The sequence below is a fragment of the Strix uralensis genome, chromosome 2, assembly GCF_047716275.1.
Source record: "Strix uralensis isolate ZFMK-TIS-50842 chromosome 2, bStrUra1, whole genome shotgun sequence".
Classification (NCBI taxonomy): Eukaryota; Metazoa; Chordata; class Aves; order Strigiformes; family Strigidae; genus Strix; species Strix uralensis.
In genome coordinates this window covers 123,994,218-124,021,842 of record NC_133973.1, presented here as the reverse complement: position 1 = coordinate 124,021,842, position 27,625 = coordinate 123,994,218, and the positions used below count along the sequence as shown (strand labels likewise).

At 38.8% G+C, this 27,625-nt stretch overlaps 1 protein-coding gene across 2 annotated transcripts in view; it reads right to left on the bottom strand.

The window, feature by feature from the left end:
- Positions 1-26,671, bottom strand: part of PGR (progesterone receptor) — a 37,133-nt gene extending 10,462 nt beyond the window's left edge. For both annotated transcript variants that reach the window (XM_074860207.1, XM_074860208.1), the window contains exons 1-5: positions 24,735-26,671; positions 23,181-23,332; positions 12,119-12,235; positions 3,933-4,235; positions 2,406-2,550 (exon numbers count right to left, since the gene is read on the bottom strand). In XM_074860207.1, the coding sequence (XP_074716308.1) occupies positions 2,406-2,550; positions 3,933-4,235; positions 12,119-12,235; positions 23,181-23,332; positions 24,735-25,921 (1,904 nt within the window). In that variant the 5' untranslated portion in view covers positions 25,922-26,671. The remainder of the gene's footprint in view (positions 1-2,405; positions 2,551-3,932; positions 4,236-12,118; positions 12,236-23,180; positions 23,333-24,734) is intronic.
- Positions 26,672-27,625: the final 954 nt, after the last annotated feature.

Below are 27,625 nucleotides of genomic sequence, written 5' to 3'. Positions count from 1 at the left end.
ATCAGCATTCCAACCTGACTGCAGATAGGGTACCCTCAACAATGAAAACAGAATATATTTTCCACGAATAAAAGGCTTTTCTCAATGCATTGAGGTTTTTCTTGTTATTTAAAGTGTTACTGTTATCTTAAATGAAAATTATTGCAGCTTTGTTCAACATCTGATTATCTCACATCAGCTCTTAAATGACTTATACACAGAAATTTAATCTTAGATCTGAACGGACTCATTACTTCTGTACCTACTTTAAATCTCCCTTCCTATTCCTTTCTGGTAGTCTCTATTCCTAATTATTATCCATGAAGAGTGATAGCAGCTTTCAGAGTATGCTTAAATGCTGTTCTTAGTTATGTTTTCAGAAACTGCAAAGTGTAAGTAACAGTAAATCCTGGTGGGGTTTTAATATTAATTCATGAAATCTCTGTCACACTAACACTCCTGACTTTCTCAGTCTGAAATTGATGCTACCAAACATGTCATTCCCAAGAAACACTACAACACAGCTTGCTAAATGACAGATTAGCTGTGAAACAATCTTTGGATTGTGGTTTCATGGTCATTTTGAAACAACTCAAGTGTGTGTTGCCCCTGTGGAAAGAACTTCCATTATCTCCTTCTACCTCTAGGTGTGCACTTCTGCTGTTCTGGCATTAGTGCCTGCACTCCCACGTGGTGAGTCAGATTAGGGATCACCTCCATCTGGTAATTAATGACTTTTTCTGGGGCATTTCTCAAGCATATAATTTCCTTATCTGTTTGACAGTGCAGCCAAATAGTGTTTGATTCAGTTTAAGTGAAACCATGGGGATGCACGACCCAGGCAGGGAGGCACGTGGAATTAACTTTTCTGGCAGTGTGCAGCAGTTACCATTGCTTAAAGTGATCATGAAAGTACAGTCTTAGACATCATCGCAGACAAGGAAGTTGCTTACATTTTACTGATCTAAAAGCTAACATTTCCCAATAAATAGTTGCAGCTATGATTTAGTGTGCCAGTTACTTTTCATGTCTAACTCTTTGTTATGACCCTGATGAGATGTTTTACAACCAAGAGAAGGGTATGTTCTCAATCCACCTCCTTCTCAATGTAGATGGTCTTGAGCTGCAAATAAGAAGCTGTCTCTGACTCTGATTATAATCAGGGTTCATAAATCTCAACCCTATTCTGGAAGAAAGTACTTAAAATCTTCACAAGGTGGCAGCAGTGGTCCACACGCAGGGTAATACCCCAAGACATGCCATTACTGCCTTAAAGCCATCTCACTCTGTTTCTTCTGAATGTAATCATGAGATATATCACAGACTATGCTGGGACACAATACAGTCAGAAGTTCTCTCAGTCTCATGCCTTCAAAGTATTTCAATTTGTACAGCATAATTAATACACATGGGAGAGGAAAGAATTCATTACTCCATAATCTCAAAGTGATTTACAGTCATCTAGAAGAGAAAAGGTCAGGAGCTACAGGGCCTGCTCCACTGAGTATTTTTTATAAAGAACTTCACTGGTGAGAACTTGCATGTCTGTAGATGTTAAATTCAGGTGCCTAGATCTTCTGCAAATCCACCTCTTAATTCTTAAAAGGGTATGTCTTACAAGAAAACTTGTTTTAACTTTCATCTCACTTCGCAGTAGTTCTTTTAGGATTATAAGAAAAAATAACTAAGAAAAATGTACTAAGGAAAAATAGAGAGAGTAAATTATGTTTTACAGTTCCTGGAAACCTCCCATGTATTATAACCAAAGTATCTAAAATCACAGCTTTGACAATATTAATTTGCTGAGCTGAAAAACTGACAAAGACTGAAATGAAGATTGTCTGAATTAATCAGCACAGTGAAGGAAAATCTAAGCCAACAATCCCCCCCCCCAGGTCAGAAAAGAGCAGTCTCACATATTTTATCTTTGATATTAAAATTCCTTCTGCTAAATTATTACAATTTTCTAACAAGAAATGTACTTTAGACAGCTAAGTTTTATCAGAAAGTGTCAAAACTGAGTATTTAGACTATATACAAACTATTTGCAAAAACCACCCAAACAATGACCGAAGAAAATCCCACATAGTTCCATTTATTAAACATTAACTCACATCTTATTCAGATGAATTCAGGTAAATCTTCTGACAGCATCATTTTTCTTTTTTTTTTTTACTTTTCTCTTAGATAATTAAAATATTATTTGAACTCCTTTTGTTTGGCCATGTCAACAGAATATTTGGGATTCCCACAAAACCCTTCCCAAAGTTACTGAACTTTAGTATGACCAGAGGACTTTCTTCCGCTGTTAATTTTGAAATGGAACAAGTAATGAATGAAAATTTGGCCTCAATGAAGTCACATTCTCACTGACAGAAGTAAATTCAAAATGTCATTCATATTACACAACAGCAGAGTCTACTTACTCATTTAGAATCAGATCTGGTGCAAAATATAACATCTGACCACTGACATGTTTGTATGATCTCCATCCCATTGCAAAAACCATTAGACTCATCCAGGAATACTGGATGAGGGTTATCTGATCATCGATATGTAAATTCCGAAATCCTGGAAATGAAATTAAAAGTTAAAATGCTTTACAATTCTCATTTAGACAACAGCTGAGTACATGTTCTGAGATTACAACTTTGAGCTATAAAGCGTAAAACACCTAGAAAGACAAGTGCTTTTGGGGATGTAGCTCTCAAAAGTTTGTGAAGTTTGTATAATAACTGGCTACCTCACTTTGATATAGTTAACCTCTTGTCTTTTTGTTCTGAGCCAATATTTTGAAATGATCAAAATTAACTTTAGCAGTCAAAAGTGACTATTTCAGGGAATAGGAATGTATCTCATTTTCTTTTGGTAAAAGTATGACAGTTTGTAACATGATCACTGAAATCAATTCTTATTTAATATAGATAGCCTGGACTTCAGTGCTCTTAACAAGAGATACAGTGGTAATACAATATCCACATAAGAATATCTTTCTTGCCTTGAACTAAAAAGAAGCATATTCAGTTGTGTGTTTGTCTTTGATAAATTTCACTCCTTGATAACTTTAAGGATTGCTATGAATTATCTGAGTCAATCTAACAGCTTCCTGCCACTGAAACCAGGGGTCCTGTTCTTCATTACCCAGTCCTGTTGCTTCCTTGAAGCAAGCTCTGGCATTCATGCTACCCCTCAGTGAACTGCTTCAGCTCATGAAGTCATCAGAAAACTACAGTGTGTAAAAAAAGATGGTTCGTTTTCTTCTCAGTTAATGAGATGAATCAGTTCAACCAAGAGGTCTGACAAGCGCAAGCTGCGATAGGGAAGAGCAGTGAGAGGGACTACCCTTTCCTGCAGCAGTGAAGTGTCAAATTGAGCTCACATGAAACCATATTTTCCAGGCTTTCTGCTCAATATATTGATTTTTATATATCCCACGATCAGGCCCCTATGACCATACAGAACACGTACATACATAACAGATTTTTTTGGAATCTAGTTTTGGATCTTCATAATCTCATTACTAGTCTACTTGTAAGATGCTTAGTCCTAACTGGTACTATTTATTCCAATTTTTCTCTGTTCCTTTCAAAAATTCATTTTAAAAAGACAAGAATAAAGAATATGCAGAAATAGAAAGATTTTTTTATACCAATAGAATGAATAATACAGTTGAAGGTGTTAGGGTGGAAAGGCTGCTATAATGATCACATACAGAATTCTCTGGGCTTCTGTTGTTTTTTGGAGTGAGTCTAAATATTTAGATGCATTCTTGCAAAAATGCCACCTATTAAAATGTATTTGATCAGATATATTATCTGATGAAGTGGAAGCTTAGTCATTCTAGAATTTGTTAAGAATTAAGTAACAGGCAGACAATAATACTCTCTTTTGACTGCTCATCCTATGACATTTTTGCTAAACTAGAATTCACTACATATAAGAAGTGCTATTACCTGGTAACAATTTAGACCATTTGACTACACAAAGAAGTTGCCTCTCACAAAGATGATTTAGACTGGTCAGCAAGGAACTTGGTGTTTCAGGTTTTGTATTGTCATAACCAGCATAGACAACTTCTGGCTCAATGCCTCGTAAAACACTTATCATTGGGGGAACAAACTGTATTTCTTGATTCGGAGAAAAGGACAGCCTTTGGGTTAGAGATTGGCCTTCATCTTGAAGGGTTGCTGGCTGCTGGAGTGCGACATCTAATGTTCTCACAACCTTAATTTTGTTACACTTTTTAAATTTTCGACCTGAAAAAGAAAATTATTGAGCTGTTAAAAAGAATTAGAAGGAAATATTAGTATTTTCCAGTAGTGCTGGATTATACTCTTAAGATATACAAGGAAACTAGAACTGTCTTCAGAATAAGTCTTCTATTTTTTGATTATTTATATAATTAAGAAATAATAATGGAAAATTCTTAAGAGTTTCTCCCTCCACATCCTTCTCCCTTCACTAAGAGATGAACGGCACCCACCCATTAAAATTATTGCCATGAATTCTAGGTTACAGTAACCTCATAAAGTGTTTCCTGGTTCAGTTCCCACTGTTCTATCCTATGCCAACAGCTGAGCCAGCTGGCTGTACAATTCAGTTTCTATTCAATGTTAATTACGGATACTGTTTTTTTTTTCTCTCTAATATTCAGAAACAAAAATGCAGTAATTAATTACTACACACAGAAATTCCTTTCCTCCAGTTCCATAAAGGCGTTTCAGTCTCATGGCTAAACTCTGTTTTGTCAATCTGTAATGTAACATTTTTCTCCTGTTTACCAGAACGAAAACAAAATTCAGGGGATGAGTGAAATGCCAACAAATACTGTAAAACCACATGTCAACACTTACAAAACTCTTCACTTTCTAATTTCTCTTTCTCAGTATTTGCAGTTCTTATTTCCATACTGCAGTGGTTTGAATAACACTAACTAAAAAAAAAATAAACAGCTGAACTGCCTTTCCAAAATAAGCACAGATACTACATCTGGTATGGCTATGGAAATATACAGAGCTCTAGGTAGCAACTCTTCAAATTTCTTTCATGGAAACAGTCTGGCAGTGCACCATAGAGACACAGAAAATCAAACCTTCAGGGGTTCAAAGACCCTCAGTAACATACAACCATATTACAAGTTTCAAAAAAAAGACAAATCCATGTAGAAGTGGCTGCATGGGACACATTTGCTTTAATTAGATTCTAAAAGGTGATGAAAACCATGTTAGATCATTAGTTCTATGAAACAAGTCTGGCTTAGTGAAAAAAGGAATTAAAAATGCAATAAAGATACTGATACTTATGGTGTGATTTAGATGATGGTGGGACAGCAAGAGAGATGCAGGGTGATGGTAAAAAAAAGGGTAAATCATTCTGCTAACAAAGAAAAATAAAAAGTTTACAAGTTCCAACCATAAGGAAAGTAATAAGGAAGAAGAAGGTTTTGCTCCAAAAACCACCCAGAAATCACATGGATATTTTTATTTGTTGAGGTGTTGCATGCTTTAACAATAGTAGAAAAAAAGATGCACCAAATATCACTGGATGAAAAGAAAATCCATGCCAATCAAACTGCTGAACCACTGAGAAACTGCATTATAAAATGGCAATATGCAAAAACCACTCTAAAAGTATAGGACGTGAAAGGTAACAGAAGCATAACAGTATGCATCTATTTGGTTGAATTAAAATTGAGTTTATAACATGCGTATCAAACTGCCTTTTGAAAAACAGTACTTTTATTTACAAATGAAAGATTAGACAAGGGAACTTATTACATCCTAAAGGAAGGAGACGAAGACTTCTCCATCTCTTACTGCTTTCTTTTTACTTCAGTTAAAAGTAGCACTGTGCTGTCAGAACGTAAACAGTGACCCATGTAATAAGTGTAGTAATGTATGTAATAAGTGAATGTAATAAGTGACCCTTAGGACACGAGAGTAGGGAAGCACACCTAAACTTCGGCACATGCTCTGAATCCATTCTCAGCTATTTATGGAAGGAATCAAGAGATGCTAGCATAGTCAGACTCATCTAGTACTTTCCTTCTTGCAAAGCCCCAGTCTTCCAAACTACACACTAAAACAGAAAGGTTCAACAAAAATGGCTTTACTTAGGAACATGTCTATTCCATTTTCTTCAGGTGCTCTCATATCATAGAAAATAGCAAATTTTATGAAAATCCACTGTCTCCATTTTGGAAGACCTAGGATGTACACTTCAGAGAATTAAACTGACCTTTTATAAACATGCATTAGTACACGAGTAGTATAACTTTAAGCAAGATTAATACATCAAATATGGAAAGATTTCTTATGTAATTTCTAAATATTCTATACAGAACAAATTATTTAAATTAATTAATCTTGATGTACACTGGCATAATGGGAGGCAGAATGAATCCTCTTGTTTTTTGAACCAGACAGGCATGAGCAGATGAACACTATCTAAAAAGACAAAATCTGCTTTTTAAAAATAATAATTTTGTGTTATCCCATCATAAATATGCATGTTTATGCAGTACACACACAAAAAAGTAAGTTGTACAGAAAAGTGCAAAACTTCAATTTAAATGAAAACAGTATTTAAAATCCAAAGGGACTATACTAAACAAAATTTCAGGAAACACACTTTATTGATAGTGTAAATATAAATGATTGGCTCTTCAGTAACACTCATCATCCATTGAAGTCAGGGGTCATACTCCCACTAACTTCTGAGTTTAATTAGTGGAGTATCAAGTGCCCCAACAATCTTATGCTCATTTTATCACCTGTGGTAAGAATACAAACATTTCTGATTAGTGGCTCGTTAGTAAGGAACCAAACACAAACTTACACCTTATGTTACAGCTGAACCAAAAAAAACCCCAAAAGAATAGACACTATTTTATGACTAGAGACCTAGGGCCAATTTCTATCATAACAAAGCTATACATAGTCCTAAACACGCTGGGAATTTCCCACTAACTATTGTTTAGGCATGAAGGAAAACAGAAGGAACAATGCATCTGAGAGTTCATAAATCACGATTTCAGGTATTTTCTGAAATAATGACTTCAGATACTTTTACAGTCCAGAGAACAAGTAAAGAAAGAAACCAGAGTGCTTATCACATGGAAATGTTAGTAGTTAATAAGTACCCATGTTTCCAAGTGATTAAATGTATCAGGATTAATGTCACACTGGTTTGCAGAATTGCTTATGTGCTTATTTCTAATTATGTTGCTTAATAGCCATCAGTAAAAGCAACTTGTCAGGAGACCATGTCAAATGAATGCAAACTCTTAAGGACATAAGCAAAACAACAGACATGTGACAATAGCTTAGTTTTTCAATTGCTGTTTACAAAAATATCCAGATACATTCCTGCTGTAAGATAAACAGATGTCTCCACTTAGTCCTATAATGTGCAAAGAATGCTAATGCACTCTGGCAACTATTCATCTTAATACTAAAACCTGTCTGTGCATATTTACACAGCACACCTTTTCTTTGTAACGTTTTCATTAGTTTTAAGGTAGCCAACCACTCAAGCAGTTTCTTAGTACTCACAGTTCCCTTACCCTCGATTACTACAAATAGCACGTGTATAGTGTTTGTGTACTACATGTACCTAGAAAACAAAGAAATTAAAAAAAAAAAATAATTAATCTCATCATCAAATATACTATGATTTTCTCCATAATAGATAATTCTGTATTTTAATATTAACTGGGTATAGAGAACAACACTGCCAATCAGACATTACTGATGGTAGACAGTTCATATTAAAATGGCTGAGTTTCTAGTAAAAGTCTAACATTCACCAGCCTTCTCCATACCCTGTAATCGGGTGAAAAATGTCAATAATTTATTCCTGACAGAACACTATGGCTCTGACTTTAAGGTCACTATGCTCTTGCGTTTTGTGTAGGAGAACAAGCTGTTAGGGTTACACACCTTAGGAGGGTGTATACAAAATAAAAGAACAAAGCAGCAAAGCAGAAGTAATACATCTTGATTTTAATAAACCCTTTGATGATACCTCAGAAAATATTACCTGGGAAATTAATTCAAATTTGTCTGCATGTAATCACTGCAATGCAGACTGAAAGCTGACTGAAACAATGAAGAAAGCGATAATTTAGCAACACAGATGAACAAGGAATCTGTGATAGTCAGCCTGGAAATATTACAGATTCACGGACAGGAAATAAAAAAGCTGCGTATTTGTTTATTCCAGGACCTGACACAGCTCCCTGCTATCCTATTAGGTAGAAGATAAGAAAGGGGGTAGATTAACGTGTCCAGATCATAAAACTCAAAGACAACTAAGGCTCCCATAGAGAGTGACAATTAAAGAATTATGAAATATATGCTTTCATTGATAGTTTCCTTCTATATATTAAGAAAGAAGAAACAGTCCATATAGAGAAATAGGTTGCTAAACCTATTTGTTGCTATTCTATAATTTACTTACAAATGATTACAATTTATTTTAGAACAATTCAGGTTCATTTTACAGCTTTGAAATTAGGGTTGAAAAATGGAACTGTTGTCAATGTAATACAATATTATTTTCTATCTATATGGTTGCCTCTCAGTAACATTCAGTAGAACACAAGTGTACTTCTCCCAGCAGTAAGTTTAATTTAATTAATGTCATAAGAATCTTTAGAATCTTATAGTTAATATCCTGTAAAATCTTAAGAGTTTCTCACCTTGATTAAGCAATATTGGAGGTCTGCGTTTAGGAACGGAAGGCTAGCATTAAGAAACTAAGAAGCAGGAGTAAAAGAACAAAAGTGTATCTACATAAGTTTTGAATGGCAGAAATCAGAAAATGCACAAAAAATCTTAAAGTGTATTAGGCTGTAAACACAAGAAAAGATTTAAAGTATTGACAATTCTGATTTGTTTAAAATACTCAAAGATATATCTAAGTATGTAATTTGTTCCATGAATTGGAAATTTGTTTATGGACACTTATGTCCTGGGAAATGTTACCTAAACTGGGTAGTACCCCATATATGAATCATACTGTGTTGATCAGCACGGGAAGTTGCAGGTAGGAAATATTGGTCATGTGATATAATAAAGGAAATGTAAGAAATGGCAGAAGAGCAAAAGTAAGAAAGATGACAGTAATAGTAGAAAGCATTATGGTTAAACAGTCTATCTTGAGATTTTTTTCTGCTTTGAATTTTAAATCCTCATTTACAACTAATAGAATCTCACTCCAGTTTTCCTCATTTTTCTGGCCTACATTTGTTTTTTCTTCTCCTTTCAGTATTAAGCACTCCATTTCAACCTGCATAGAATAATTAGCTTCCTAATCCCCCCAGAACTGTTGATATCACTAAGAGCACCTGATATACTACGCTCAACCTGATGCAGCTGAGAAAAAAACTAGAGATGCCACAGTCCTTTTTTCCTTTTTTCCATTGCCCCACCGTTCTCTTCTACTTCCTATTTGCTGCCAGATCACTTCTTTCCAGAAGATGGGGTAGATGGGGATATGAGATGGCATGCCCCTCTAAGAACTGGAGGAACTAAACCAGAACAGTCCCCTCAAAAAATGACAGCTTCGATTAGGTATGTTTAGAAAAAGGCTAAGCAACACAACAAACTGGCTAGATAGAACAACGTAGCACTAAATACAAAGAAACTACTCACACTTGCTTAGTAAGGGCTGAGAAAAAAGGTGATCCAAAGAGAAAGAGGAAGTTTTTAATCTACTCATACATGATAGTAAAGAACTAAAAGTCAGAGCACTTTTATCCTCAGGCTTTGGTTTCAAGTATGAGTACGTAACATCCTCCTATGAGGACACACTAATGAGGACATACCGTCTCATCAATATTGTTAGTAAAGCATCCAACTTTTTCCATTTTAGGTACCTATACCCAAAGCAAAATGTATATATTAAAAAACACTGGGAAAACTAGCATCCATAAACACATGCAAATATAGAAGTCAAGCCTTCTGGCTATTTTTCCTATGTAGAGTTACTATGCAGAACAATGTTGAAGCAAAAGGACTAGATGATGCTAGTGAGTCATCACACACTCTTCTGCTTGTTGAAACAGTGCTGCCTGTGATGTTAAAACACTTGGGGTTTAGTTATTGCTGTTATCCAGGCTATCATACATGAAAATTCAGGTTAGATCATCGTCAAACTCTTGGCTGTACAAAACTCACAGCCAGGAATGAATTTTTACCTGTATTAATTTACACCAGTTAGAATCATAGAACGGTTTAGGTTGGAAGGGACCTTTAAAGATCATCTAGTCCAACCCCCCTGCCACAGGCAGGGACATCTTTTATATATCAGGTTGCTCAAAACTTAGAAGACAACCTTACAAGTTGTCCCAAACCTTAAAAGACAGGCATTATATCTCCTAACTCCTCTTTTTCCGAGTCTCCATTCTTACCACTCTGGATCCCTGCCTCTCCTCTTCCAAACCTGGGCAAACAATGCTTCAGGTTTTGCCTTTGTAGTAATACTGTTTCTCTACTGCACTGCTATCCCAGCTCTAAAACACCACTTCTCTCTGAGAAGGATCCAAAGGACATGTTCTTTTCCTTTTGACCCTCTTCCCCTAGTTCAGTGCCACCAACATGCTTGTCAGTTCCATTTTTATTACTGAGAGGCAGCACTGACTGAGCAAGGTGCAGGAAGGAAGGAGAGGCAGTAACACCAATTAGACTGATGGCTCTCCTTACTCTATCTCCAGTGCTGTGGGGTGAGAGGGATGCAGTTTGGAGAAGGCAACTCAAAGGAGAGGCAGCACTGAAGGTCTAGGGAGGTTCAGGGATACACCACAGAACACAGTCCACACTGCAGCATCACCTCTTCCTCCTCTCATCCTGCTGGCTGTTCCCTGGAGCTGCCGCACTGTCGCTTACAGAACCACAGAATCACAGAATCCTTCAGGTTGGAAAAGACCCTTGGGATCATCAAGTCCAACCATCAGCCCTACTCTACAAAGTTCTCCCCTACACCATATCCCCCAGAGATGAAGTACCAAGAACTAGCAACAGCTGCTCACTGACTGGGAACTACTGATTCACATCACCGATAAAAGCATAAAATGTAAGAATAACACAATGGCCATGTGTGCAGAATACTCCATACGATATTACAGGAGCTGAAAGCATACAGCTGTGCAATCAAAATATCAGTCTGAAAACTAAATACACGTTTTAATTTATGAATGAACACAGATTAGCAAGATAATTAAATTACGCACAGTATATAATGCCAGTTCTACCTTCAGGGATAAAAAACAATACATAAAATGCAGAGAGATATGTTTGATGCACTAAAATAAATTATATTAGAAAGAAATCAGGTTTTTGTCCTTCATATTTTTTAATTCCCTTTGAGAACATAGTCTTTTTATCATCTTTATATAGCCATTTTCTTATAGTCTTAGCCATGCATTTTCAAGCTTTGTATAGCTAAAGTTCTTGTGAAAAATATGAAAAAAACAGGAAAAATACGCATAATTTCTGAATGTTAGCACAGCAAAACTTGCCATGTGACTACCAGATCCTACACCATTTTCTCCCTGTAGGTTTTCAAAGGCGTAATGCTCAATTTTGATTACTGTTATATAAAAAAGGCAAATCTGTTACAACAAGAACTAATACAAAGATGGGAATTCCCAGCATTCCCAGTATGCAAAGTCTGTAGTGTTGATGCAACCACTGCCTGGCCCTCTTCAGTGGAACAGAAAGATACAATTTTGTTGACATGTACACAAAACAATGATGGAGAGCAGGACAGAAAAGAGAAAGGGATAGTAATGTGTCAATCTTAATTTGCTTCTTTATTTTTCACCTAAATCAATGTTCTGATCCATAATTATTAATAAATATACACCAAAGACACAAGTCCTGCCCTTGCAAGAAAATGAGTATAAGGGTACATAGTAGGAGAGGCCGATTCCTACAGAAAGGTATTTTTATTTCAGGATTTCCAGACTCATTAAAATTATAAGGAATTCTAAAACATCAGGTAATTCTTCCAAAAATAACATTTTAACGTGGCTCTTTTCTTTACAGTATCGAATTAATGTTGTTTAAACTCAACAAACTGAAGGTAGTGTTCTTGACTGCCTATTTTTCTGAATCAGATTTGAAAAGCAGCTCACCTCCCAGGACCATACCAGCTTGGCAGCACTTCCTCAAGCGACATGCTGGACAGTTCTTCCTACGAATTTTATCAACTATGCAGTCATTTCTTCCAGCACATAAATAGTTGTGCTGCCCTGCAGGGAAGAGAAAAAAAAGGATTAATACTATGTTTTCTAACATGACAAAATTAATTCTGTGTATAAATGTACTGAAAATAACAGAGGATTCAAAAAAAAGTACCCTTGAACCCTTAAAGGACTCCTTCATTTTATGCTAAATTTCAAATAATCTTGTGTCCCTATTTAAATATAATAATTTATTTGGCCTGTTTAAGAGTGAAACTCCCCATCTATAAAATTCCAAATAATTAGCAGACAGTATGAACTGCTTAAATTATTGTACTACCAACGTTTCCTAAGTAAATCAAGCATGAGGACAGATTGTTTCATTTCTTTTGAACTTATTTTTCTTTTAAGTTACTGTTCCTGATTTTAAAGAACTTAAGTAAATTTTGCTTGGATTGATGTGGAGTTTCCAACAGAAAACTGAATGAAGAAGTTGGGGCAGTGAAAAAAAGAGCCCTTTAAGCAGAGTAAATTACCTCTGACAGAGAAGCAGTTTTATACTAGATCTGCTGAAATACCAGCTGAACAGATGCAGCCAACACAGCCAAAAAGGACAAATAGAAGGTGGCTGTGACTTTTTGGTTTAGGTTAGCTTTTAGTTTATTGTTTAATTCTGAAGGACTCAGTTAGGAAAAGCCTGTCATTACTGTATTAAAATAGAATTTTTTTAATGAAATTAGCTTCCAGCAGAGGAAAAAATTCAATTCAGCTGATATCCTGACATTCTTTTGAACACAAACTTCAATGATACTTCCAAATTCCACTTAAAGAGAATGAAAAATGTGTATGTTTATGTTTTAGCATAATTGAAAATTTCTGTGACTGATTTTAATTTTGAATAAGTAAACAAAGCTAAGTAAGTACATAAGTAAGAAGAAATCAAAGCTAATTTTCTAATATCCTTTCAAATTAAGTCCAGGTTTACCCTATAAGGTTTGACTTTAAAATCCTGCCTATTTGTATACATCATTCTCTATTCATTTCTGTATTTTCTGTTTCTTACCAGCACCTAGCATAAAAGCATGAAAATGAAAAAAAAGTATTTTGAGAGCAACAAAATGGATCAAAAAAGTATGGACAAACTACGGAAGTACCAATATCATGGATACTTCCTTCAAGGAATATTGTGGATGTGGACCTCCAAATATAACAGACATCAATACAAAACCTTTGAAATTTTCACTAATTTCTAGATCTATTACTCTCAGCCATCTGACGTCACCAGTAGCAAACAAATCTGAGATGATTATTCTACTCAGATGCTGTTAATCAGCTTTTTTTACAACCCTACTCTGCCCCTTCTCTGCACATCGTAAAATGAGCAACTGTTCATTAATAACTTTTCTCCACAGAAGACAACCGAAAACAATGACGAAAATGCAGGATAAAGAACATTCTATTCTAACAACAGAAAGGAGCTAATGCTAAACCATGTGAAACAATGTATTTGTTTCTGTGCTTATATTTTTTCAGAAAATTAATTTATTTCTTACCCATACTTTTAAGAACAAGTTGTTTGGTTTTTGTGAAAGAAACCCGATTGCCCGAAATTCATTTTTATAAGTTTCTTTTTTTTTTTAGAAAACAATGGGTAAATAAAAACAGTTGCCTCACACAATGCCTGGCATTTAAAGAGTATTTAGTAATGCAGTAAATCAGAATAAATTTCTCATTTGCTTTCTTCCATTTCTTTCTTCTTACAGGAAACATTACCAAAAGTAGCCAAATGAATAAAAATCTGTCTTGCTTTTGGCAGGAGACCAGGATGAAAAACACTTATTTTAAACATGTCCTCAGGATTATTTGCAGTTTTTCCTCATCTTGTTTTGCCTTTATTAGCTACAAAAGCATTCAGTCTTTTGATAAGCAACAAGTTTTAAAACTCTGTCAGTTTAACTAAAATCTATGAGGCATCAGATTATCTCTGCACTGTGGCATTCTGATGCTTTAATGTACAGTTAATTTATAAAGGAACACTTAAGCATACGTTAAGTTTTGTTTGTGGGTGTCTTGGTTTTGGGGGTTTTCTTTGGTCCCCTGAAAGGTATCTCTTCTGGATCTCTCTTTTAGGGAATCCTCTGAGTCTACAACATGGTCTGAGTCCACATAACCCGTGTTCGTTGCAAGGCCAAAAAATGACTATGTATTTCCAGTATGGCAGTAAATGCTCATAAGCAGCTCACAATGCTATAGGCATTTAAGTTGTACTTTTCCCCGTTGAATGACACAGAAAAATGCTGATCTACCAAAGCCAACACAATATTGTGAAATATTACTCTTCAAGCACTCAGAGAACACTGTTTATATGTTCTAGCATGATGTCAGTATTTAGAATTAGCTTTTGGTATCAGTATGTGATTTGCCTACTCAGCACCCAAGTGCATGCTCTGACTGCTAAAGGAGGCTAAGGGGTTTGGGAAGAAGCAGTAATGGCAACACTGTTCCTGCTGGGACAGGAAATTATCTGGAAAAACAGAAGTTAATAGCTTAATTTATATTGATACACATTTAAATAGCTTGTTTTATTTATATAATAGTGTTTAAATATTATGCACCTAAGATTAAGTATTACAAATCAAATTGTAAAATTTTATATTTACAGTTACACATTTAAGTTTAGCTACAGCTCTTAAAAACCTCTTCATAATTTAGGGGTTATCAGTAGATCCAACTTTGACTTCAACTGAAAATGCATGAATTACTTCATCATTACATAACAACTCACAAACTCCTTACTATAACAAAAATTACCACAACATTTTTCACATTTGCAAAACAAATTGTAAATTAATCAGAATTATGAAAACTGCTCTTCAATGTTCATATGTTCTAGAGTTTAAGATTAAACAGGATTAAATAATGCCTCTGTCCAGTGCATACCATGGAAGAAATGAAGTCTGTTGGAATTTAGGCACAGTAAAAATATGCTTTGATCTTCAAAAAGTGAATATTATTTCATTTCTAGTTACTTCATAAATTGTATTTTAAAAACTTATAATGATCAATGACCACCTAACCTTTATTATGTCCTCACCTAATTTATTTCTTCCATAAAGCCTCCATGATACTAGCATAAAAAAAAAAGAAGCAAGAAAAAGCCAAAACCCTGCCAAATCAACCCTCCCATGAGATTATGGTGATAAAATCTCAGGCATTTCTTGATTCTTACTATCAACCACTTCCTTGTTTTCAAGACTATAAAGAAGTCACAGTCATATCCTGAGCCTGAATTACACCTTCATGTGAGTTTTCCACTCCACTCACCTCTATTCAATCTCTCCTCAACACCTCCCATCCCAAAGTGTACTCCATACATTCTGATTCAGTTGAAACTTTTTTGGAAAACTCATAAGATTCAATTATATAGTAATTTTCATATTCTTATCTGTCAGGGATTTTTTTTATTATCTCAGTCACCTGACTGGATCTCACATCTATAGAAAATCTGAGTAAATATTCTCATCTGAAACTGTTTCTACCACTGTGCAAAGCTGGGTTCTAAGAAACTACTATTAATATTTAAGTGGCAGCAACCATCTGAAGGACAGATTGTGTAAGAAAAAGAAAACATGCCAAATACTTGGTAAAAGTATGGGACAATATTTAGTTAGATGAAGCTGTTTGGAATGTTTTCATGAGACGCTAAAATATTTATTTGTAAATACATTTGCTGCATCTCAGTCTTTAGGATCATCTATATTTTAAGTGATTGGCTTCATAGGTGAGCATTGCAGTTATATTAAATGCATATACTAATGAAGTATCCAAAGACCCCTGTCACAATAAAATTCCTGTTCAGTTGGTACCTTGTCATTCAGTATCTTTTATATGACTACTGTAATTATAACCTGAAAAAAAAAACCCAACAAAAAAACACCAGAGAAAACAGGATAGCAGTCTAATCACTAGAGCACAGGTTAGAAAGTAAAGACCAGTACTTGTGTTTCTTACAAAAATATGAATCTGGTAACTTTCTGGCAACTGCTACTTTCTCAGAAGTCTTCACCCAATGTTAAGTTTCCTACACGTTTACTTTTCACCTCTATTTGAAAGTGCACATTGCAGGTCTCTCTCAACATATCAGCTTGTGACCTAGACCTGACTGAGAATAGGGAGAAAATACAGAGACAATTTCATCTGTTACTCATATGTTCTAGATTCTTGTAGGATAGCATTTTTCTAAACCTCCATCAAAGTCTATTTGTGTTAGCAAAGGTGGAAGTCCTAATGGAAACAGGCAAATACAAAAGTACTGTAATGGCTATTGCTATACTAGCAGGTTTACATGAGAAAGTGGTCAAAATGCCAATGGTCTGCAGACACAAACACAATCACAGGTTTTGCTGTCAGCAAAGCTGCACAGACCGTACTCCAGCACTGAGAAATTTTAATCCAAATACTGCTGCAAGTAGCACATACAGTGTCTTTAAAAACGGCACTATTAACTTAGCTCACTGACATGCTGTAAGTCACTTAAAATCACTGTAGCAAATTAATGAGTTGCAGACATTTTGCAGATGTGCAAAATATGGAGAACATAAGGCTTTATCTGCAGCGGGGTTATCAGATGCAAGCAACCAGTTATCTGAGTAAGTGCATCTGTGCTGAACTGCTGCCACCCTGCACAGAAGCAAAGCACTTGTTTGCAAACTCTCAGTTCCTCCTGTCTGCAAATAAAAGTACTTTTTCAAATCTTTTTTCTCTCTTCCGTATGTGATTCTGCCTCCCTGTATCACTCTTCACTGGCAATGCTTTTGTATAAAATCATCCTGTCCCCACCACTGGAGGACTGTTCTTTGTAAAACATATCAGAGTGTTTTATTTAGTCTAGTTTTAGATTTCTGTCTAAAAACTACAGATATCTATTGCATCTCTCTGTAAATTATTTTATTGCCAAATTATTTTATTGCCAAGTCTCCCAATGTCGACTTTTTGCTTCCTGAGAGCTAGCCTCCAGGTTTTGCTCAAGAATTTATTACCAGTAATGCTTTACCTCTTATAATATTTTTCAAAAGTACCAATTAAATCAATAGGTTTAAAAAAAACAAAGTAATTATTCTTTTAACATAACTAAATTTGGAACTCCTTGTCAGGGGTTGTTGTGGAAACTGATAATAAACAGTTTCAAAATAAACAAAATGGAAAATAGGTTCACCTGTATACCTATACTAACCATAATGGTGCAGATGTAGCTTTTGCGTAAAACTCTGACTTCTGGAAGCTAAGACAACATACTAGGGCAAGTTACACTGTACTTGCTCTGACAGTCAGGTTTTCTGTAACTAGGCAAACAGTCTAGCCTAGTTCATCATCAGGAATGGGAAACACAGCTAACGACCTTTGCTCTGATCTAAATCTAACACTCTTCTATTTACACTGTCTCACTGTGCAAAACAGTAAATGTGGGTTGAGTTTACCTCTCGTTATGTGAGTTTATGAGCTTCGGTCTTGGAGAACTAGGAGTCTATACTACATAGTTTGTAGCACTGAAAATACACCCTTCGTGTCCCTGTATGCCATTACAGCCCATTACAGTCTCCAAGATTCCACTCATCTCAAATAATGTTTTTTAATCATTTAATACCAATTTCATTTCTGTGCTAACATTTTCTCTAAAAATAAGAAAGTCCCTGAAGTGAGACGTAAGACTCTAACCACTTAACAAAAAAACACATCCCCCACTGACTTCACCATGCATAATCTTTTTATAAAAAGCCCATTAGTTAGTGGGGGACTTGCTTTCAATTCCCCTCTTTGCCCACTGAAATAAAATTCTCATTTCCCAACTCTTAAGCAGGTGTCCTGACTACTACTCTGTAGTCTATACTGGTATAAAGGCCTGCCACTGATGCAACTCTGCTTTACAGCAAAGAATTTAGGATTCAGTGGACCAGAGAGGGCAAAGAGTAGATAGCAGAGTAACTTGTGAATATGTTCCATCCTGGAACATTCTTCTAGCTGAAATAATGTGGAATTCCTTTCTTTATAATAATATAGTTCAAAGTGAAAACAATAAAGAATGATCGCATCCCAAATCATCCAACAGCCTGGTGCTCAGGGCTGCAAGGAGGGAAAGGTGTGTTTGACTCCCTTCGGGAATTAGAGATGATGTCCACAGCTCTCATATCCTGGGTGACTGCCTTACTTTGTCTGCGTGTTGTGATGGGGTTTGTAATTATCACAGGTACTAGTAGTTCCTTCATCTTTGTGAAACTTGTCTTTCATTCCTTTGCCTTAATTGCATGTGAAGGAAAAAAGGGTCGAGTAAAAATGTTTCGTTCAAAAGTAATGTAAACCCATAAAATGTTCATTCCTAAGTCAAACCTAGTATTTTTTTATAGTGTATTTTGCTTTAGTGAACAGATTTACAAGTAATTTTTGACATAATTCTACTTACAACAAACTTTTGGTATTCTTCCACTCCATTGTCTGCTGGTTTTAAGCAGGTTTTTTTGATAAATGAGCCAAACAAAATTGGTTTCTCTAGAAGGGATGCACCATTTTTAAACCACCATATATCTTACACTGCTTTCCTTCTCTTCAACAAACCCCTTCTAATGTTTGCGACATCCTTGACTGACTCTCTGTCTCCTGTACCCTGACCTCAAAATCTTTCTGCCTTTTGCTGTGAATCCTGCAACACCATTGTCTTTTTCCTTCCAAAATCACTTCTCCAGATAGCAACCCGAGCACATTGTTTTTATGATATCTACAAAACAGAACAATTAAAAGCAGGTATCCTGTTTTTATTCATTTCTGGACAGAGCTAAAAGTTACAATCCTGTTTTTAATCTCTTTAATTTCCCTGTCTGTTCCATCATTTCCAACCAGAAAAAAAAAAAAAAAACAGAAAAAACAAATTAAGCAAAATTAAGTCCTATTTCACAGAAACTATCATGAACTGCAAAATCAGGATTACTGTTTCATATTGATTTTCAGTTGGTCTGCCTAGATTGTTTACCCTTGCAACATCTTGAAAGGCATAAGGCGTTTGAGTCTAAATACGGAAAACGACAACAGTAAAAATTTTCCACAGCTAAAACCTTTCAGGAGATGCTGGCTTCTATAAGCCAGTGTTTCCAGTTCTTTTTATGGCACTGTGTCACAATTGCTCCTTGGTCACTGTCTTTAAGTAATTAACTCTATCAGTGGTATAAATATGCAAAATGATGGAACTGACAGCTTTTTTGTCAGAAAGGGGTCTATTTCTTACAAATACAGAATGTGCGATTTGAACACAAAACCTACTTTAAAAACACTCCAACTATTTCAGAGGTATACATCATTAAAGTACCATTTGTTGTTCTTCTGATCCCTGAGTGCTACATTTTTCTACCAACATAAGAAGCATTATATTTGTACTTCAGTCATCCCATCATTCTGATTTTAGTGAAAGTATCACAGCACGTTACCATGGTAAGTTTTTTCATACTTATTTTCCTCTTATTCGTTGACTTGTCCTACAACTGAATCAGTGGGACAGGGTCACTCACTCTAAGAGTAATAAAGGTAGAAAACCCAGAAAGATTAGTAGCAGAAAAAGGCAATGTGCAAAGAACCAGATATTGCTGCCCATTGATCAAAACACTCAATAAACTGCTGAAAAAACATTAAAACAGGATTAATTCGATTAATTAGATTCTAAAGTGTAGGCATCCATCAAAACAAGTAGAGTACACTCCTTTCTTGGGCCGGAGAGAAAAACAGGCACTTGAGGATGCAATTTACCTTGAGTAGATGTCTAAATTTTGGTTCTTTAATAGCCTATTGCTCTCCAAAGGACATCTGAAGTGATTAGCCCAAATATGGATGTCCACATTGTAAATGCCTCCAGCTTGGTGAAACAAATCTCACAGAAAATACTGTCTTTGAGGATAAGGGAAGATGGTATCATAACAATAGGACAAACAGGGCAATATTCTCCTGGATCTCAATGTCTGTATGTAATTGTATGTTTTATCTGCAAAAGATTCCAGGTTGCTGAAATGTGCTCAGGTGTTAACTTGTATTAAGCAACAGCCAGTTGTGAAAATGCAAGAGTTGTGACTAGGTAGAACCAGGAAACCTCTGACGTGCAGTCATATAGCACGGCACATAATGACACCCTGTTAAGCTGTATGTGCTCCTACTAGTTATATTCAAATGTATGATTAAATCATACTTGGTATAGAAACATTTCTAGGTCCGCCTGTACAGTTTTAAATGATTGTTCACTCTGAGTATTTTAAATAAGCTCTGGCTTTATTTAGAGATGGAAAATGGAGTTTTCTGGATAATGTAATGGTCCATTTTATCCCAAATGAAGCATTTAACTAATACAGTATTTTCCACACACTAGGGGAGAGTAAAACAAACGGTGTATGAATAGGACAATTTCTGTAAAAAAAATTACATGGGCTATTAGATCTGAAACAGCCAACATACCTGAGATTACAAAAATAATTAAAATAGAAAATAGACATTTTCTAACAAATTTAATAACACTATATATGTACCTTGTTATCTACGCACTTGAAAACCTCATAGCATACAAAAAAGATCTCAAAATATAGAAAATACATGAAGGAGCAAAACCCATCTATTTCCAATCATGTTTTAACTTCTCACGGTGATCAGTACTTTATTGAAAGCATAAAAAAGTAGTGTTTTGATCGTGAATTTGCACTCGCAAAGTTTAACATCTTATTTGCATGAATTATTATTAAAAAACCCCCACATATCTGTAGTAGTACTAAAAATTTAAAGAGGTAAATAATGCATTCCCACTGAAAAAAATGATGGGCAAAGGGACATTTTATATAAGAAAAATGCCTCAAATTTATACAGTTGACACCATGAATTTTTAAAAACTATTTTCTATTGCTTTTACAAAAAAAAAATTACGTTTCTTCTTACAGAAGAGTAATTTGTCACCTTTATTTCTCATAAGAAATAAATTTAAAAGTACTTTATGTCTAATTGAAATCAAGTATCTGGCCATAAATGGGATTAGTTCAATGCTAGTAATCCTATTCTATGCTTCTATTAAAATAAGAAGTCCACCTCTTTAGTCTCTGTACTCTCTGTAGTCTTGCACTTTCTACACAAAACCAGGTAACTATTTGTTCATCCTGCTCACGCCTGTCATTCTTCCTGTAAGACTCATAACCTGTATTTTTTCTTATTATGGTCAGGTTTCTGAGGTAGTTGTCTATTCTTTGAATGTTCTTAGTAAAAAACACAAACACACTTTCTCACCATACTCTCAGTCTTTAGAATCACTTAAAAATTGAAAGTATGAAGTTGCGATACAAAACATAAGCCTTTTATTTGTGTAACTGTGTTGACCTCTTATTCTCTGTATGTCTACATTCTTAATCTGGTAAGATTCTGCAGATTCAGACTTTGATTAAATAATCAGTGAAAACGACTTTAAGATGTTCCTACTATCAATTTATATGCCTTCTTAACACTTATCATTAAAACATTTATGCTTAACAGTAATAAGATATGTTTTTGAGCAGGTTCACCCACTGCACAAACTAACTGGATACTAGTCTAGGAAAGAGATGAAATTCAGAAGTGATAGAATCAAATTCAAATAAAAAATTAAATATTACTGTATAGGTGAAAAGCAAATAATAAAACTTATTTTAAAATATGGCACTCATAAAATATACTACGCTTGTTCTTAAAACTTCAACTCCCTGACTTTTTTTTAAAAGAATATATCAGAGTTACCAAAACAAACATAGCAAAAAATGTGAAGGCAAACTAAGAGACTGGTTAGCACAGCCAGTGAAACTTAAATGTATTCCTGCGATTTAAGAGCCAAGTGTTTTCCTTACAGCCTAACACGTATGTTTCTAATGGCTTTCTCATGAATCCCATTAAATGTATTAGAGAAAATGCAGCACTAGCTCAAAAGTTCATCTAGCCCACTTAGTCTAGTGCTATCACTTTGCAGGTATCCAGTATGCTGAAGGAAGAAAACAAGCACATGCTTAAAGTAGAAAACACCACACTGAAACAAAAACTCTAACTACATTATTTTGCTAAGCTGTTAATTTTCCAGTATTGCCCTTTTCATTTGAAGAGCAATAAACTCTACACAGTTGAATAAACTATGTATCACAACAAGAAAATACATGATGTAGTTTTTGGGTTTTTTTATTTTAAGGAATCCTATACATTGTAACAATGGTTTTGTTAAGTATGGAGCAGAACTCTGAATATCCTAGTCCTGACAGGATCAGATAAAAACCAGAAAAGGAGAAAAAACATAAAATGTAGAAGGATTTGTTTTACTGCTTCATCAGGTGAACTATGTAAAGCAATCTGGCCTTGTACACATATTGAAAATCTCAGTGATAAGGCATATAATACAATACAAAAAGAAAAATTAAACATTGGTATTGCTACTGATGTATTAAACCTGCAGCTTGACTTTGTAATTTAACAGCTATTTGGAACAAAAGTCAAACCCATTTATTATTATTATTATGACTTGGAATAGTTCAGTGAAACTTGAAATACTTCCGCAATTCTCAGGAAGCCAAATTCTGCATCCTGAAAGCAAGAAAAATTCCACGACTTCAAAAAGAGAATGAAGCCAGAATAAATTCTTATCAACCTATCATTAGTTCATACCCACAAAATCTTCCTTTGAATACCATTTACACTTTTTAAAACAAATTGTGTAATACACATGATTTTTTATGAAATCTGCCTACTCAGAAATACTGATAAACAGTAAATAATAAATACCAAATAACTAAAGTAAAACAAGTAATACTAGCACAATCAATTAAGAAAGAATTTAAGTCAGTATTTACTGTAATATTTAAACAAAGTCACCAAAACAAGACTACAGTGATAAGATTTTTAAAGATCAGCAATAAATAAACGGTATGTTCTTAGCAGTGCCTAGAAAGCAATAATTCAGATAATCAGGAACAACGGCATCATTTAGTACCTTCCATTGCCCTTTTAAAGAAGACTTTACAGCTTCCACAGGTAAGTACTCCATAGTGGCAACCAGAAGCCTCATCACCGCAGATGAGACAAATCTTCTGGGGTAGCGATTCAAAACTGTATTGAGAATTTTGGCTGGTTTCTGTATCCGGCCTTCAAAAGAAAAAGAATTAAGAGAAATTAAATATCTAGTTTTGCAACAGTTAACTACCTACCTGTGTTAATCAGTTCGATATTAAAAATTTCCTTTCCATATTTGTAATCAAGCTACAGAAGGACAAGACAAAAACAAAGTATGAGTGCCTTTGTGCTTAGGGGTTTGTCTCTCCTAGGGTAAAAAGCACATTTGTAACATCTGGCTAGTCATTAAACAGGAGAGTAGTGAGCAAGAAGCACAGCTGTATTTTAATCCATTTTAGCTAAAAAAGTTACAATCTAGAAACTCTTCATTAAAATGTTCGTACTCCTCAGATCAACAACTCTTGTGAGTGAAGTCATACTGACTGATACTCATTTTTCCTGTACATAGAATGGTACAGAGACAGAATGTGATAGAAGTCAATTGAATTGCAAACACCTCTTCCACATGAGAAATAACTAAGTTTCATTTCAGCCAGAAAAATCTTTTAATATCTGCCTCTTCCCATTCAGCTGCAGCATTCTCATCAATAACTACCTATGATGGGCACCTTGAGGAAAGTGGAAAGTACTTCCGAATTTCTCTCCAAGAAAAGAAACAGACTAATCTACTTAATCATTACGCTTACGAAAATCAAAGATTTCCGCTGAAACTGTGGCATTGTATAGATGTATTTTTGCATACATTTCTAGGTAATGCACGACATCCTGGCATCATAGTAAGCCACTTCATTCTAACAAATCAACACACAAATGTTTCAATTTGTGTGTGTGTGTGTGAAATTAGCTGGTGTTTATCAAGTCGGGAATAATATTTAGAGAATATTTCGGTATTTATGAATATTGTCTCGTTGTCAGTGAGGACAGCCTGGAGAACACTCCGCTCCCCCTCTCTGGGGCCGGTCACTTGCTCAGAGACCTGATGGCACCGAACCATCATCGCGATGAAAACGCAACCTCTGCCGGGGCGTCACCGTGCCAAAAAGATCTGAGAGGTGCCAGCTGCCCAGTTCACCTTGTGCAGGTCTCACACAGACCCGCCACTCCCAGGCGTGCACAAACAATACGGACGATGGAAACGCGGCGGCAGTTACCGCCTGAAGCCTCACACGGGGCTTCGACGAGTGAAACTTGGCCCGTCTTCGTCTCACAGAATCACAGAATCATCTAGGTTGGAAAGAACCTTGAAGATCATCTAGTCCAACCGTTAACCTAGCACTGACAGTTCCCAACTACACCGGATCCCTCGGCACCTTCCAGAGCCCCTGCGGGTGCCAACCCCCCGCCCCGCGGCACAGCCGCCCCTCGCCCGCGCGCGGGGAACGCGCGTAGCCCGCCCGCGGAGCAGCGCGGCCCCTCGGCCCGTCCCCTCCGCCAGGGCCCCCGCGCGGCCGGGCCCGCCGCCGCGCCCCCTTACCGAGCGTAGCCGAGGTAGGGCGGGCACAGCTGGGGCAAGCCCTCCTTCAGCACCGCCGCCGGGAAGCCCAGGGGCTGGTGCCCGTTGAGGCCCAGGGGCGGGTAGAGGCCCGGCGGCGCGGCCGAGGTGGAGGGCAGGCTGTCAGCCGCCGCCGCCGGCCCGTAGGCTCCGGCCAGGAGGGTGGGCTCCGTCTTGTAGAGGACGCACTCCAGCGAGGGCTCCGGCCCGGCCCGGGGCGGCTGCGGGTAGTCGGCGCAGCCCGCCGCGGGGTTGGCCCTGCCGCCCGCGAAAGGGGCGGCGAGGCCGAGACCCTCCTCCTTGATCTTCAGGGCGGGCTGGAAGTCGCCGTAGGCGAAGGGCCCCTCCTTGGCCTCCGCCGGCGGGTAGCCGTAGCCCGCCAGGTCCGGGGCGGGGGGCGAGGAGCGCGGCCCCGCGCCGCCGCCGCCGCCGCCCTCGTACTCCGCCACGTCCAGCAGCTGCCGCGTGCGCGAGGCCAGGTAGGCCGAGTTGAGCGGCAGCAGCGGCACGTGCAGGTACTCCTGCCCCGGCTCCCCCGGCCGGGCCCCGCCGCCGGACAAGCCCCGCTCCCCGCCGGGCAGCGCCGCCAGCCCGGGGGCCTCGCCCTTGGGGGCCGCGGCGGGACCCTCCGCGCCGCCGCCACCCGTCGGCCGCGGCTTGGCGGCGGCGGTCAGCGCGTCGCCGGCCGGCCAGAGCGGGGCGGGCCGCGGCGGGGGCTGCGAGAGGCCGGGCGCCCCCGGGGGGGCTTCGCCCGCCTTCTGCGAGGGGCCGCGGCTCATCGGGGCGCCGGGCGCCTCCGCCGCCTCCGCTCCGAAGAAGGACCAGGGCACCGCGGCTACGGCGGAGCTGGCATGAGCCGCGGACGCCAGGAAGGTGTCCAGGACGGTGTCCAGGGCGTCCTTGTCCGAGAGCGAGCCGCTCCCCGGCCGGTACGAGAGGGAGTCCCGGACCTCCTCCTCCGCCGGCTGCTGCTGTCGCTGCCGCGGCTCTTCCTCCTCCTCTTCCTCCTCCTCCTCGCTGCTCTTGGGGTAGAGCAGCCCGTCCAGGGAGATGTCGACGGCCTCCGCTTCCCTGCGGAAGGGGTCTCGGCCGGGCTGGCCCTGCAGCAGGACCGCCCCGGCTCTGGCAGGCGGAGGCGCTCTGGGCTCCTTGGCCTTCACCTCGGTCATGCTGGCCCGGGGCAGGGCTGGACGCCGGCGAGTCTCCGGCCCGGGGGGCGGCCCGGCGGCTCTTCACATCCCGGACGTGCCCGCTGAGGCGGCGGCGCGGGGCTCGCTCACATGGCGCTGCCTTCGGGCGGGGGGGCGGCTCAGCCCCGACCCCCACCGACGGGAGCGGGGTGACACGGAGCCGGGCGCGGTGCAGCCTGGAGGGGGGAAACGATCGGAGCGTGTGCGGGAGGCGGGAGGAGCAGCGGCGAGGGGGGGCAGAGTGGGGTCCCCGTCGGGCTCCGGCGGCGGCGGGGGGCTGCCGCTCGCTGCCCCCCGGCTCCGCGCTCCGCTTTTCCCTCGACTGCTCCCCGCCGTCCCCGCTCGGCCCGGGCGGGGTGGCCGCCGGCTCCACGCCCCTTCGCCCGCCCCTCCCTGCCGCCGCCGTGCCCTTACCGAGGGGCTGCGCTGCCTCCGCAGGGCACGGGCTCGCCCCTCCCGGCCCCCCCCGCTCTCCGCCCGCCGCTCCGTCTCCGCTCTGCCTCCGCGGGGCAGCCGGTCCGGGCACCGCGACTCCCTCGGCAGCTTTTCCACCGGCTCCTCCTCCGCTCCGCCTGTCCCGGCCCGTCCCTCCCATCGCCCGCCGTGCCCGCATCCCTCTCCCATCGCGACCGTCTCCCCGTGCCTCAGGGCTGCGCTCCCTGGCCTCTCCCCGCCGCCTGGCTTTCTCCCTGCCCTTCTCATCCCTTTCCCCCATCTCTTGTGCAGGTGCCCCGTCCTCACGCTTCACCATCCCGAGAAGTGCAACTCTGGACTGGGCACAGGCTACAGGCAGGTTGGGTAGGTCGCTGTTTTGGAGAGCAGAGAGCAAGACAAGATTTACTTATTTGCAGTGACGACAGTATAGTCTTCCTTTTGCCTGTTTTTCACCATCCCCTTCAGATATTCACTGTTATTTTTCAGGATTAAGCTCTGGCTCAATTCCTCTACTGATAGATCATCTATTTTCCAGTAGCAAAGAAACCAAGGCATTGTAAAGAGCTTTAAATCACATTCAGGGACCTCAAAGTATCCTCTACACCAAGAAAGAACAACGTCTTTTCTACAAAATGCTTGGAAAATGGGGCATTCTTTGCTTCTAGTATTTTCCTTTAATTATTTTTTCAGGGTGAATGAGAAGACATTTCAAATGGACCTGGTTTACAGGGCTGGCTGGCCAGCCTGCATATAGCAAGTTACAGTCCAGCCCAAGTTAGTTCTGAACAAGAAGCTGTCACCAGCTAGTTGCCACCTGGCATCTTGTGTAAAATGCTGGCTTTGTGGCAGAACCCATTCAGCTCAATAAGACAATTACTAATTGGGAACCCAACCCCTAATATAATTTGCATTATATAGCAGTCTCAGAAGAGAAACTTGTGGTGAAAGATACAAAGAATAAAACAGCGTAGGAGTAGTCTTCGTGACTTTGAGTAGCATCAGTGTATTTTTGATTCACAGACAAATGCTCACTGGTACATGGCTGTTTATGCTAAGTATAACATGTTTTTCAGAAAAGACATCTTTTTTCAAAAACTCTGATCACCACAAAATAGTTGCTTTTGTTATTTTGCTTTCAAAATATTTTCAGGCTGAAAAGGACAGCTTCTTGGGGAGAAAAACACAACTTAAAAATTATTTCAGTGTTCTGAAAGCGTAACATCAGAAATCGTACAGAGTATAGAAGCA